Source organism: Muscardinus avellanarius (genome assembly GCF_963383645.1).
Source record: "Muscardinus avellanarius genome assembly, chromosome: 1".
Taxonomy (NCBI): Eukaryota; Metazoa; Chordata; class Mammalia; order Rodentia; family Gliridae; genus Muscardinus; species Muscardinus avellanarius.
In genome coordinates, this window is record NC_137786.1 from 229,157,742 (window position 1) to 229,172,747 (window position 15,006).

At 51.2% G+C, this 15,006-nt stretch overlaps 1 protein-coding gene across 1 annotated transcript in view; it reads left to right on the forward strand.

The window, feature by feature from the left end:
* Positions 1-13,952, forward strand: part of ASRGL1 (asparaginase and isoaspartyl peptidase 1) — a gene marked incomplete at its 3' end in the record, with an annotated part of 36,540 nt that extends 22,588 nt beyond the window's left edge. Inside the window, exons 4-6 of the mRNA XM_080719713.1 lie at positions 10,439-10,557; positions 12,750-12,860; positions 13,747-13,952. Coding sequence (XP_080575839.1) covers positions 10,439-10,557; positions 12,750-12,860; positions 13,747-13,952 — 436 coding nt within the window. The remainder of the gene's footprint in view (positions 1-10,438; positions 10,558-12,749; positions 12,861-13,746) is intronic.
* Between the last annotated feature and the right edge of the window lie 1,054 nt (positions 13,953-15,006).

Consider the following 15,006-nt stretch of genomic DNA (forward strand, 5'->3'; position numbering starts at 1 on the left):
ATGATGAGCCTGAGATAGGAGGAATGCAGGTTCAAGGACAGCCTTGGTAACTTAGTGACACTCTCAGCAACATAGGGAGACCCTGTTTTAAAATAAAAAATAAATCCAGGTACAGTGTAATCCCAGTACTTAGGAGGCTCAAACAGGAGGACCGCAGGTTCAAAGCCAACCTCAGCAACTTAGTGAGACCCTTGTTTCCATGTAGCTTAGAAGTAGAATGATGCCTCTGGGTTCAATCCCTAATGCCATAAAGAACAAAAGAAAAAAAGAACAAAAGGAAGGAAGGACGGACAGACGGACTGGAGTGTAGCTTGGAGGTTCAAACCCTAATGCCACAAAGGAAGGAAGGAAGGAAGGAAGGAAGGAAGGAAGGAAGGAAGGAGCTAGGAGTGTAGCTTGGAGGTAGAACGCCCCCAGGTTCAATCTCCAGTACCACAAAAAAAAAAAATTGACAAAATGAAGACAAAGAAAATTATTTTTATGGAATAAATAATGTGTGTTTTACTCATCTGCCACCACTAGCTAATTATGTGACCAAAGTGCACAATACTAAATCACTATAATAATTATAATAATAACTAAATTAAGTCATCATTGGTGGCCTTGTGAATTTTCACTCAAATGAAAGCCATAGTTTTACAATATTTTTCAAGATAAAATAGTATGGACATCCCCAGTTGGGCATGATGGCACACACCTATAATACCAGTAGTTGGGAGGCTGAGACAGGAAGATCGTGGGTTTGAGAAGAGCCTCAGCAAATAGTGAGACTCTCATCAACCTAGTGAACTCCTAGGTTCCAAAACAAAAAGGACTGAGATGTAGCTTAGAGGCAGAATGCCCCTGGATTCAATCCCTAGTACTATAAAAAGAAAAAAAAATTCAGATGAGTGGATAAAGAAATTGTGGTTTGCATGTATATTTATATGTATTATATATTTATATGAAATAGATATTTCCATATATAAGTATGTCCTAAATACAAAATTATGACATATATGTATATATATATATATTTTTTTTTTTTTTTTTTTTTTGGTGGTACTGGGGTTCCTGGAAGCCCTTCTACCTCCGGGCTACACTCCCAGACCTATTTTTGCATTTTTATTTGGAAACAGGGTCTCCTAAGCCAGCGCGTGGGGCTAGCTTCGAACCTGCGCGATCCTCCTGTCTCTGCCTCCCAAGCGCGGGGATTACAAGCGTGCGCCACCACGCCCGGCCTTATATATTTTTATTTGTATATATTTATATCATTTGCCTCTGACTACCTATGTATTCCTGTCCCACCCCTTGCAAAAGTTAGGGACCAGCCTGCCACTGACAATGACTGGGGCACCTCCATTCTTACCTAATTCTTATGGCATTTCCCATATAAAAGATTTTTATGCCGGGCGTGGTGGCGGACACTTGTAATCCCCGCACGTGGGAAGCGGAGACAAACAACGTGGGAAGCGGAGACGGGAGGATCGCGCTGGTTTGGAGCCAGCCTCGCTGGCTTAAGAGACCCTGTTTCCAAATTAAAAAATATAAAATAGGTCTGGGAGTGTAGCCCAGAGGTAGAAGGGCTTCCAAGAACCCCAATACCACCAAAAAAAAAATTATATATATTACAAGCTTGGAATTTAAAAGAATATATATATAATGTTTTTATAATTTAATACATTTCCCTTTTCAGTAAGCTGTAAAACTAAAACTCAGAAGGTGTTGCCCACCCTGAGACACACTGTCCCCCAGACTGTCTTGAAGGTGGTGGTTTTGTGCGTCAGATTCAGGTCACCAGCCATCTGGAGTGGTTTCTGTGATGATGGATGTTGGGGTCCCTTCCCTCTCCTGATAGAATGCCTTAAATTGAGGCTCTGGGGAGCTACTGTACAGCCTCTTCCGATCATCTAACCCGATCCTGTGTCCAAAACTAGTCTTTATTTCCCATCCCCACCCCACTCCCCCATACACACACCAACAGCAAAACAAAAAGCCTATTCCTAATCACCAACACCTCAATAAATGTCTTCAGTTGCCTTAAGAGTTAAGCCAGGCGTGGTGGTGAACACCTGTAATCTCAGTACTTCAGAGGCTGAGACAGGAGGATCACAGGTTCAAAGCCAGCCTCAGCAATTTAGCAAGACCCTCAACAACTTAACAAGACCCTGTTCCCAAATGAAAAATAAAATAGGGCTGAGAGTGTAGCTTAGATGTTACGGTTTGAGAGAGTATGGTTTGTGGAAACTGGTCCCAGGGACCCCTGTTTGGGTCCCGGACACACTTTCCCCCAACCCATAACAAAACCCGAAACGACCAAAAACAGAAAATTACCGCGGGTTCTTGTCCTAAGCTAAGAATAAATCTGCATAGCTTGGACAGTTGCTGAAGATATAAAAATGTTTATTAGAAAGATAGAAACACAGAAAATAGAAATACAGCCCCATGCCAAAATGGCATGGGGGGGTGACTCAAATGAGTACCCCAAAGGGATTACACGTGGACTCGGCCTTTTATACCCATGACCTCCATCTTGTTTGCGTGACTCTGATGTAGTGAATGTCCCTGTAAGGTACCTCCCCTTAACCCTGAAAGGTATCTCCCCCAGCAAGGTGTGGCAAGGTGTCTTCTTTCATGAAGGGCAAGGTCAAACCCTGCTCCATCCTCTCTAGATCACCATGTAGATCTGTCTTTAGATAAAAGCCTAGTTCTCCTCTCTTAAGATCTGTCTTTAGATAGAGAAAGGCCTAGTTCTCCTCTCCTATTGACTGGTTAATTACTTTGTTAATTTACATTGGAATTCTGTTTTAGGCAGAAATCAAGTCCTTTCTTTACCCATGTCTGCCACCATTATGACACAACTATTTTGAAATGTACCAATTATTTTCTTTTGAAATATATTAATAATCAGAGCTTTCCCAAATCTTCCTAGGCCCGTTCCCAATACTGGTACATTAGAGATAGACCACTCCTGGGTTTAATCATTAGTACCATGCTAACAAAAAAACAAAAAAAAAAAAAGATTTCTCTCTCTCACCTCCACGGAGCTCCATTCCCCTTGAAAACTCTATCAGGTCTACCTCCAGGCTGTCCACACCCAGCCCACCTCTCCCCCTGGCCACCAAAAAATGACCCAACACAAACCAGTGTGTCAGGCCTAACCTGCCTTTCCTCGGGTCCCCTCAGTCAACTGCACAGCATAGCCAGGATAATTCTGTCAAGGTCAACTTTTGATAGGAGTGTGGCACACGTACAAAAGTACACAGATCCTGTGTCTGCACCAGGATGTGGTTTTCCAGCGTGAACACACCCATGTAATCAGCTCTCAGATCAAGAAAGGATAGTGCAGGAGCCCCACCTCCTGCTCCTTCCCTCTCACCCTCCCCAGGTAACCACCTGCCTGACGTCTACCACTCTAGGCGGGCTGGCCTGTTGGTACCTATTTAAATAGGATCTTACAGTGTGTACTTTTGGCCTGCCCTCGGTCATTCTACATCCAAGCTACACCTTCAGCCCGATTTTGTATTTTTTATTTCGGAACAGGGTCTCACTGAGTTGCAGAGGGCCTCACTAAGTAGCTGAGGCTGTCTGAGAACCGTGATCCTCTGGTCTCAGCCTCCCAAATGCTGGGATTACAAGCGTGCGCCACCGCGTTCGGCTCATCATTGTATTTCTAAGATCATTCTTTTGTTGAAATCATTCATTCTCATTACAATGTAATATTCCATTAATATACCACAATCTACGTACTCCATGTTTGGTAAGCATTTGTGTTTCCAGTTTGGGATTGTTTCAGGGCCAGGCGTAGCGGTGCACTCCTGTAATCCCAGTACTTGGGAGACTGAGACAGGAGGATCACAGGTTTGAGGGCAGCCCCAGCAACTTAGGTGCTCCACAACTTGGTGAGGCCCTCTTTCAAAATAAAAAAAAATAAAATAAGGTGTGGGTGTAACTCAGAGGTAGACTGCCCCTGGGTTCAATCCCCAAAAGAAGAATTACAGTGGTACTCTCTGTGTACTAATTTGGGGAACATATATCCACATTTCTGATGGACAGACATACAGGCGTATGATCGTGGAATCATGGAGCACATACATGATCAGCTTTAGTAGATTTTACCAGGTGGGTTTCCTGAGGACTGCCAGTTCCCACTTCCAGTATTACTTAGAGAATTCAGCCCCTGCACATCTTTATCGGCTCTTAATATTGTACCGTTTGCATTTTTTTATTATTTTTTTGGTGATACTGGGGATGGAACCCTTCTACCTCCGGGCTATACTCCCAGACCTATTTTATATTGGAAACAGGGTCTCTTAAGCCAGCGCGTCTGGCTTCGAACCTGCGCGATCCTCCTGTCTCTGCCTCCCAAGCGCGGGGATTACAAGCCTGCGCCACCACGCCCGGCTACCATTTGCATTTTTAACCATCCTAGTGAGTGGATATAGTAATGAGAATGATCATTTTTAAAACTCAGACACCTGCCAGCTCAAACTCCCCAGTGTTTGAGCCTTTACAATGGCCTAGAAGCAGGATGATTGTACCATCTCATGCTCAAAGAAACAGAATCTTAAAATCAAAGGGGGCACTGTTAATAACTGTGACAGCAGGTTCGGTGCTGGGTAATGGGCGTAGGCGTCGGAGCCCCTGCTGAAACGGGGGTTTCTTGAGAGGAACCCCGGCGAGTTCACCCGCAGACCTCCGGAAGGGGAGTAAAAGGTTTATTGGAAGCAGCAGGGAATGGGGCAAGGGTGGCTGAACACTCCCAAAGGGGCTGGAACTCTGGGTCCAGCAGCTGCCTTCAGGACAATACTTGAGAGTAGCCCGAGCCGAATTGCCTTCAGGTGCAGGCTGCTTTCTTCCGGAGTCCACGCGATCTGCCAGAGGGGAATAGAGAAAAGTGGCCGAACACCCCATAGGGGCGGTCGGAACTCCGGAGTCCAGTAACTGCCTTCAGGGTCACTACCCGAGTGTCGCCCGAGCCAAGTGCCCATCAGTTGCAAACTACTTTCTCCCAGAGTCCACCCAATCTGCCAGAAAAGAGGTACAGGTCACCCCTAGGGGCCTGGTCAGCCATGATGTCCAGCAGAGGCCTTCAGGTCACTACTCGAGAGTCGCCCAAGCCACGTGCCCTCAGGTGCACTCTGCCTTCTCTCAGTGCCAACATGACCTGCGAGAGAGAGAGAGAACAGCTCCCCAAAAGGGGAGGGGGGCCTGAGCAGGAAAGTCCCCCTTTACTGTCTGGGTCAGGCAAGGCCTGACTGCTTGCAAGTCTGTTTTTGGTTAGGGTGACTTCCAAGGAGAATTCTGGGAAGTAGCTCTCAAAATTTGCATAGGGTATTTGCAAGTCCTTTGAAGGATCTCTTTTCGTTCAGTAGGTGTGTCTGACTTGTTCTGTGCTGGCTCCTGGGTTTGTTGATTAGTAAACAGATGGCTTTTTGAAGCTCTGGCCTTCTTATCTCTGAGCCTTTGGAATTTCAGGCATTTGTCGCCCCTCAGGAAACTCAGGAAATTAACTTTTTTCTACCGAGGCCTTTTCCCTATTTGCCTATTTCTATCTCCTCACTGCCACCCCGGCCTCCCTCGGCCTCCACACACGTCCACACTTTCCTCTATCCAGCTGCAGTGGTATCCCAGAAATTCCATGACAAGAGAAAGTGTACATTTCTGCTTCGGGAACCTTCCTCCCAGGTATCGCCCGCCCCTCCCCTCACCCGCCACTGCTTAGTTTATTTTTAATTTTATCCTATTCTTCTCTTCGTAGAGTTTTTTGTTTTTTTGTTTTTTATTTTGTTTTTTTCTTTTTTGCGCCACTGGGGATGGAATCCAGGGGCATTTTACCTCCGAGCTACACCTCCAGCCCAATTTTTTGTTTTGTTTTGTTTTGTTTTGTGTGTGTGTGTGTGAGTCTGGGGATGGAACCCAGAGGCATTTGACCTCCGACCTACATACACCCCCTGCCCTATTTTTTATTCTTTATTTTGAAACCGGGTCTCACTAAGTTGCAAAGGGCCTCACTAAATAGCTGAGGCTGTCTGCGAACCGCGATCCTCCAGTCTCAGCCTCCCGAATGCTGGGATTACAAGCGTGTGCCACCACGCCGGGCTTGGTTTTTTTATTTTTGAAACCAGGTCTCACTGAGTTGCGAAGGGCCTCCATAAGTAGCTGAGGCTGTCTCCGAACTGCGATCCTCCAGTCACAGCCTCCCAAATGCTGGGATTACAGGCGTGTATCACCACGCCTGGCCTCTTCTTCCTTTTTATTGCCACGTGAAATCATTAGGGCTCTTTTTACTACAGCTCTCTGCCCCAGATGGCAGGCTCGCTGGAAGAAGGGACTGTGTCCACTAGTACACTGCTGTGCCCGGCAGCTCCAGGACAGTTCACTGTGGGGTTGGACAGTGTGCCTGGGGGTTAATGTACACTGTCTTCAACTTTTTTATCTGAAAATTCATAATAAAGTGGCAGAGGGACAGTTAACTTACTTGATCTTTACAACACCCCATGAAACAGATACTCAGAGTAGCTGGCAGCTCAGCCACACCCAGCTGTCAGGATCCCAGAGCCTGCGCCACCCCACAGCTGCCAACTTATTGATAAGTAAAATAAAAAATTAAATGCGAGTAAAATAAAAATAAGTGAGTACGGCGGAGTGTGAAAAACACGAGAGAGGTCCAGTACACGTGGCATGTAAAGTTTTAATGGCACGGCTCTCCCGGGGATCAGGGCAAGGCACCATGGGGCCCGCGCGCCTGTCCGAAGCTTGAGGACGCGGGCTCTCCTTTTCAAGGTATGCATCTCGCGAGATGAGGGTTTACTCGCAAGAACGCCCAATTCTCGCGGGGGTTTCAGCCCCTCCCTTGCCCTGCAGAGGTCATGTGACACAAAGTCACATGAGTGCAGGACCCAACTTATCATCCCGGCCTTTTGATGGTAGGGATAATGGGTGAGGATTGGACCCTCTAGCTTCTTCCTGCTGTCAAGGGGCGTCGTCAGGGGCCCCAGGCCGGGAGGAGTCGGGAGTCCAGTCCCCCAGAAGGGGGTGCAGGTGGGTGCATAGCTGCAGTGCGAATTGGAGGTTACCCTGGACAGCTTAGTGATGTGCGCTTGAGGCTTGAACAGGCAAGGGCTAGTAAAGAAAAAAACAAATCATGAGATTGAGCAGGCAACCAAAAAGGAGACTGGCTTACTCAGTACCTGGAGAGCTACCCTGAGCTGGCAAAGAGGATGGAGGTTGAGGGATCCAGGAGCCATCAGTCTTCAGCCAGGCTGAGTAGGGCCAGCGGCGGGGCCTGGTCTGGAAAGGTGCTCCCCCTGTGTTGAGGCACCTGGGGCTCATCCTTTTCCAAGGGCACTGTTCCAGTGGCCCTCCTGGCCACACGCCGGGCACAGTCTGATTGGTGGGCGTGGCTTCGCCCCACTTCAGGCAGGCTCCTGGAGGTAGTCGTCGTTGCTGTCCTCCACACCTAGGTGGCGCTCCAGAGGGCTGAGCCGCCACCACCAGCCGAAGGGCAGCTACCAGGGATCGGCTTTTTGGCAAAGTCGGAGTGTACGCTCCATTTCCACCTCTTTCTCTCTGGAATTAAAACTTTAGATGCCATGTTAAGGTTCTGTCAGCTGCGACGGAACTACACTCACACACAAAGAGTGCGTCCCAGGGCGGGTGTCCGGCAAGAATGGCAACGCAGACTCCCCACGGGCAGAGGGTGTCGCCCCAGCCCCGGCCCGGCGTTTCCCGCAGCACCTAGGGCGCGCCCGAGCAGGCCACCCAGCAAAATTGCAGTCTGGCGCAGGCCAAGATGGTGACTGTGACATCACCAGGCAGTGACTACGCGCCATCACAAAATGGCAGCTGGCGGGAAAATAAATGGAAGCTGATGGGGGAGAGCATTTGGAGGGATACCAGACCGCTTATAAAAGTTCCTAACTATTCCTGGGCCACCGCAACCTATTTCCCAACTCGTATCAAGGCAGACAGGCTCTCAGGGCATCTGCTAGTATAAAGGTTCGACTCCCCATAATTGGTTCGCGGGCGGAAACGAAGAACAGGAAATGGGCGTCCCCGATTTCCCTGCTCAATCGTTCGGAAACAGAGGTTAAGAGATAGGGAAGAACGTCTTCATTCCTTCTCAAAACCGGAGGATGACCTGGTCATCCGCAGGGTGGTCCCAATGGACCGGGGGACAATGGGTCACCAAGCGCTTGGATTTTTGGGTCCCAGTGGACTGGAAGACCCAAGTCCGGAACCCGCTAACCAAGGGAAGGAGGCAGTTTACCGGAGTGAAGTGTTGCCAGCCAGCGCTGGCTGCGACAGAAGCGCTGAGAAGCTGCTGGGAGCGTGGTGGAGCTGGGGCGCGTGGATGCCGGTGGCTGGTGTGGACGGCACTGGCGGCTGGCGCAGGCAGGATCAGTGGGGGTGCGCAGGCGGCATGGCTTGCCGGGCCCATGGCGTGGAGACAAAATGGCTTCCAGGCACGTGGCAGTCGCTGAGGCTGGGCCCCGAGGAGCACCGCCAGTGAGCCTGGCTTGGGCAGGTGAAACGGAGCAGCAGCAGCAAGTAGAGCTACGCCTGGCGCGGGTGACTGTGGCGGACACCGAAGCCGGCTGTGCGCTGCCCAATGAGCCTGGCTCGGGGCGGGCGGGGCAAATCGGCCAGAGGTACCGGCGGTGACTGGAGCGCCGAGCTGGAACGGCGGTTTTAGGAGGTCCAAGCGGCAGGCAGAGGTCCTGGCCCGTGCAGGAGGTCGGCAAGCAGAACAGGTGCCAGCATTACCCAAGGAGCCTGGCTCCGGGAGGGTGGAACTGGCAGCCTGGCGGCCGGCGGAACCTGCACGCCCCGGCGGTGGTGGCTGCGGCCGCGGTGGCAGTGGAAGATGGCCTCCGGTGCTCCAGAAGAGAATACATGGGCGGGAAAAGATGGCCACCGGCTCTCAGCAGAGCGCGGGGCCGAAAAGATGGCTGCGGGCTCTCAGCAGAGCTCGGGGCTGGAAAGATGGCCACCGGCTCTCAGCAGAGCTCGGGGCCGAAAAGATGGCCACGAGCTCTCAGCAGAGCCCGGGGCTGGAAAGATGGCCGCCGGCTCTCCCGGAGAGCGCGGGGCTGGAAGAAGGCCGCCGGCTCTCCCGGAGAACGCGGGGCTGGAAAGACGGCCGTGAGCTCTCAGCAGAGCGCGGGGCCGAAAAGATGGCCGCAAGCTCTCAGCAGAGCTCGTGGCTGGAAAGATGGCCGCGGACTCTCAGCAGAGCCCGGGGCGGGAAGAAGGCCGCCGGCTCTCCCGGAGAGCGCGGGGCTGGGGAAGAAGGCTTACGGTCCGGGCAGGCACGGGGCGGCAGCGGCGGCAGTGGCAGGAGCAACGCCTGCAAGCGGAGCGCTGGTGTGGGACCTCACAGTCGAGCTGCTGGCGGGTCGGAGAGTCCGGGGCTCAAAAAGAGAGTAAAAATAAAAAGAGAAAAAAGAAAAGAAAAAAAAAGAAAAAAATGGGGAGGGACCCAAGAGTTCTCCCGGTTCGGCACCAAATGATAAGTAAAATAAAAAATTAAATGCGAGTAAAATAAAAATAAGTGAGTACGGCGGAGTGTGAAAAACACGAGAGAGGTCCGGTACACATGGCATGTAAAGTTTTAATGGCACGGCTCTCCCGGGGATCAGGACAAGGCACCGTGGGGCCCGCGCGCCTGTCCGAAGCTTGAGGACGCGGGCTCTCCTTTTCAAGGTATGCATCTCGCGAGATGAGGGTTTACTCGCGAGAACGCCCAATTCTCGCGGGGGTTTCAGCCCCTCCCTTGCCCTGCAGAGGTCACACAAAGTCACATGAGTGCAGGAGCCAACTTAACACTTATGTCTTCTTACTCTTTCTCAGTGGCCACTTCAGAATCTTGGGGTGGGGACAGGATCAAAATAATTCTTACGCATGCACGCCAAGGTCTGAGATGCACTCTGTTGTATTTACTGTTATTTTGTTCGTGGGGACGGCGAGACACAGAGAATAAAACTTGGCAAGTTACACAACTAGAAAACGCGGCTCGGAATTATAAGTACTATGTGTGGGAATAGAGATCAAACCAGACTTCGCACGAGCTAGGCCTACTCTACCATTTAGCTAGACCACCCCTCCCAGCCTTTCATTTTATTTTTATTTTCATTTCACTTTAGATAGGGTCTAAGTTGCCCAGGCTAGGCTCAAACTTGTGACCCTCCTACCTCAGCCTCCTCAGTGGCTGGGATTACCAGTGAGCTCCACCATGCCTGATGGACATGCTCTTAGAGTGTAGATCTAAAGAAACGTCTGGAACTCTACCCATAGGTGACATGCTGAGTGAGCACAGGTTTCCACTCCTGCAGAAGTTCCCCTTGTGCTGCCACCAGATAATGTGGGGATTCGGGTGGTTTTAAGCCGCACTTGATACTTGTGGGAGTATCTCTCATCCTCAGCCTGTCCTTTCTGTTTATTTTTTTGGGGGCAGAAACTTGGGAACCGTGGGCGCTGTCGCCTTGGACTGCAAAGGAAACTTGGCTTATGCAACATCTACAGGAGGCATCGTTAATAAGATGATTGGCAGAGTCGGGGACTCACCGTGCGTCGGTAGGCCTGAGGGGCAGCTCCCGTCCCCTCCCCTTTCTCAGATTCTCTTCTGTCCTTATGTGGCCGCTTCAAACGTTAAGGCTGGAATGCTTTGAGAGGGTGTTTACATCTGGTAGGCACTCGGTTTTTCCTGGATTACTTACTTTTTTTTCTGAGACTTAGAGAAAGAACTGGAGATGGGAGATGCTGAAAATGCCCCCTGTGCTGCCCTGCAGCAGATGTGCCTTCTCCTTAGCCCCAGTTTCAGGGTGGCAGACTTCACCCACAGAGGGTTGGTACCTGAAACCTCTTCCCAGGGTGGGCTGGCCTCAATGATGTCAGAGAGCTGGGAGTTAGTATGGTTTAGAGGCACCAAGTGACACCCTTGTGCAGAGATGTCACAGATCAAGACATTTTTGACGTTAACACCAAGGTGCACCCAGCCATCCTGTCAACCCCAGGAGGGAGTGAGAGGCAGGCCAGGTGGCTGTGTAGGTTTCGTCCTATGCAGACTTCCAGAGTTTTCTTATGAGGATTCCCGTAACCTCTGCAGATGATTGAAGTCTCAAGAAACAGCTAGACTATTCCATCTGCCCCAAAGAGCAGCTTAGACTTTCAGTGGAAAACTAGCCCTTCCCTCCCTTTCTAGTCTGTCGGTCTAATCTTCCATAATAATCTACGCTCTTGGCAACTCCTGATACCCTTTGTTTTTTTGGTGACCTTGGAAGAAACACACAGATATGAAGGAGTCTACCTTTTTCCTCCTTACCAAAAAATCCTACCACAGAATGCCTGGCCCGTTTCGCAACTTACGTGGAGCTGGGCTCAGACCAGGCTCCAGAGCCACCCCAGGTCAGATCCGAGAAACTAATTTTGAACTTGTTGAGTCATGGTGGTAAAGTCTTGAGAAAGAACAGGCATGACTCAAATTCCCAGCGGTCCTTGTCCCCAGTTCTGAGTGCCGAGTGTGCTCAGCTGGGCCTGCTCAGGAGCGGTCCCTTCGGAGGGCTCCACATGCCCCCCCAGGACCCTGCGTGGACACTGAAGGGGGCTGGGAGGGCGGCATTCACCTCCAGCAGTGCGGCTGTCATCTTGAGAAGGGGGGGCTGCACAGTCCCACTCCCTCGCCAGGACCACTCCTGGAGTCACCCAGGGCACGCACGCGTGCGCACACACACACACACACACACACACCATACACACCCAGGCACACACACACACCCAGGCCATACACACACAGGCACACACACACACACACACACACACACACACACACACACACACACAGGCCCCCCACACACACACACAGCTGCTTCCAGACAGGACAGCCTCCCTGACATCATGGAGGAATCTGTCTAGTTCAACCCACAGCAGAAGCTATGAGAAAAAAAGAAACCGCCTTCTCTGTTGCAAGCTCCCCAGCTTTAGCTTCCTCCAGCTCCACAGCCAGGGGGTGGCTGCCTTGAACACCCCGAGGACCTGTGCCCTTCAGCACAGATCTCCATGCCTGAATCCTCAGCCTGCATCCTGCATCGGTACCTAAGGCGAAGTCAACGTAATGCTTCCTATCAACCAGGGGAGAGGAGAAGCCAACCCTGCCGGGGCGCAGGCCCCCCGGCTGATGGCCGTGTGTCAACAGACCCAGGAATGATGGCGAGAAGGCCGTAAAGTTGCTTAATCCCAGCCCACCATAAAGGAGAAAATCCCAATAGCGTTAGCTCCAGACCCCCACTTAAATGGGTAGCCCTGAACAGGTCCCGCAAGTCCAGTTAAGCTACTTTCAGCAAACAGAACTGCTCTCCACGTCTCCGCGGCGTGCGCGGATGCTAGGTTGGGGTGTCAGTTCTCCCAGTCGTTTGAAAGTGGTGGCCTTCCTAGTGAGTCACACGTGATACAGCCAGGGCGTCTTCGTTCAGAGTGGGGGGGGGGGAAGAGATGGGAGCAGGACGGCCTCCCTGAGCAGGATGGTTGGATGCACTTTGGGGCCAAGGAGGTGCTGGTCACACCTGCGTTATACAGAGCAGAAACATGCCAGGGCCCCCCTGATCGTGGTGCTGCCAGCCCGCCTTTGCCCGGCTCCTGGCCACGAAGCTGACCTTTGTCCACACTTGAGCATGCAGGGATTTTGCAGGAGGCAGCACGGGACTGGGAAGCTGTGCTGGAACTTCCTGGCTGTTGCTGCTCCGTTAGAGCCAGACCCCTTCTTTGAGCAGGATCTGGAGGTTATGCTGACAATAACATCGGAGCTGTTTCAACCACGGGTCACGGAGAAAGCATCCTGAAGGTGAATCTGGCCAGACTCACTCTCTTCCACATAGAACAAGGTATGCAGAGGTGGGGCGAGCGGCGGGCCTGGAAGATGAGTGCGTGGGAGCTATTTGATCAGTAGATGGAGAAGCATATGGAACCCTTTCTTGTGGCCACAGATGCTTCTTACTTTCACGTTGTGGACACTATTTTGACTCCTCCCCACCTTCTGGTAGGTTGTGGTCTAGGAGAGCATTTGGGTCTCCTGCCAGTCGGGTCGGGGGGGGGGGCAGTAGAGAGGCACTGAGGTGGGGCGTGGGGAAGGCAGCTCTGCTTAGGGCACGCACCCAGCTCTGTCTCAGCTGGGGGTGGTAGCACAAGCCTGTAATCTCGTCCTTGGGAGGCTGAAACGGGAGGATCGCAGGTGTGAAGCCAGCCTCAGCAACTTAGCAAGACCTCGTTTCAAAATTAATAAGGGACATCGTTTGGCAGAATGTCCCTGGGTTCAGTCACCAGTACCAGAAAAGGGGACGGGGGAATCTGTCTCAGCAAGAAGGTGAGGCTCTTCCTTTTAAGCATCAAGGAGAACTCATTTACCGAAACCTTGGTTAACCCACTTTTTTGTCTGTTTTTTTGATTTTTGCAGTGTTTTGGTTTTTTGTTTTCTTATGGTACCGGGGATGGAACCCAGGGTCATTCTACCTCCAAGCTACACCCCCAGCCCTATTTTTTAGTCCTTTTGTTTTTGAAACAGGGTCTCCGTGAGTTGTGAAGGGCCTCGCTAAGTAGCTGAGGCTGTCCGCGACCTGCGATCCTCTGGCCTCAGCCTCCCGAATGCTGGGATTACAAGCGTGCACCACCACACCCGGCTTCACTTTGGTTTTCTGTACTGCCAAGGACGTCCTTCTCATGTTCTTTTCAGAAAGTAACAGATGTTATTTCTCAACCTTCCCTTGTGCTCAGGAAAGACGGCGGAAGAGGCTGCCAACCTGTCGCTGAATTACATGAAGTCCAGGGTCAAAGGTTTAGGTGGCCTCATCTTGATCAGCAAGACAGGAGACTGGGTAGCAAAGTGGACCTCTACCTCCATGCCCTGGGCAGCCGCCAAGGAGGGCAAGCTGCACGCCGGCATTGACCTTAACGACACCACCATCACAGAGCTGCCCTAAGCCCCCACGAGGGAGGGGACATCAGCGCGGCTGTGAGACGGAGCGTAACCAATTAGATACAGAAATGGAAACACCATGCAGTCTGTCCCTCATTTTGTTGCCTTGATCAATAAGTATCTTGAACATTTGCCTGAGGGTCGGTTCCGAAGCAATGAGAGAGAGGCCCATGTTGAGATCTAAATCAGATCAATGAAGAGGGAGGCCTTTAGGGCCCCTTCCTGGAGCAGTCTCTGCCACGCAGGGTTAGACACGGCTGGCAGACGCCTCGGGGTCAGCAGCGCCCTGGGGATTGGGAGACCCACGCTTGCATGCAGAAGTTGGGAAGGGACGGGCTGAGACGGTGTTGGAGGGAGAATCAGCGGTGGCAACAGGAAAGGTATTGAGAGAAGTCCAGCCTCAGAGTGTTGAAGGGCTCATTTTGAATCACAAGAATACCTGGCAAAAGAATGGAAATACTTTAAGGGAGATGTTCCTCTCTCGGAGGGACAATGGGTTGTCGTGTTTTTGTTGTTGTTGTTGTTTTTGTTTGTTTGCTTTTGTTTTTGTGGTACCCAGAGGCACTCTACCTCCGAGCTACACCCCCAGCCCAATTTTATTTCCTGTTTGGAAACAGGGTCCTACTAAATTGCGGAGGCTGGCTGCGAACCAGCGATCCTCCTGTTCCAGCCTCCCAAGTACTGGGATTACAAGTGTGTACCACCATGCCCAGCGAGAATGGGTTTTTTCTAAGAAAGATCAGATCTCTGATTGACTAATGTAGACATGTTTCCAGATACTTACAGTGAAACTTCTAGTAACCCATAGGTCCCCAACTTGGAGACAAGGGGCCATAATGGAAACTGTGGGATTTCAAGTGTTCTCCCACTTACAGAGGGAGAAAGGGGCCTCCCGGTCTCTCCAACAGCAGGGAGGGGCCGATGGATAGGTGACACTGATTTACCGAGGGCTTGGATAGTCCAGAGCTTTGGGACACCCCACACCTGGACTGGGCACTATCCCACGTGGTCAGCATGATAAAGTAATTTCCTTGGTGGAGTGTATTGCTGTCAATCTC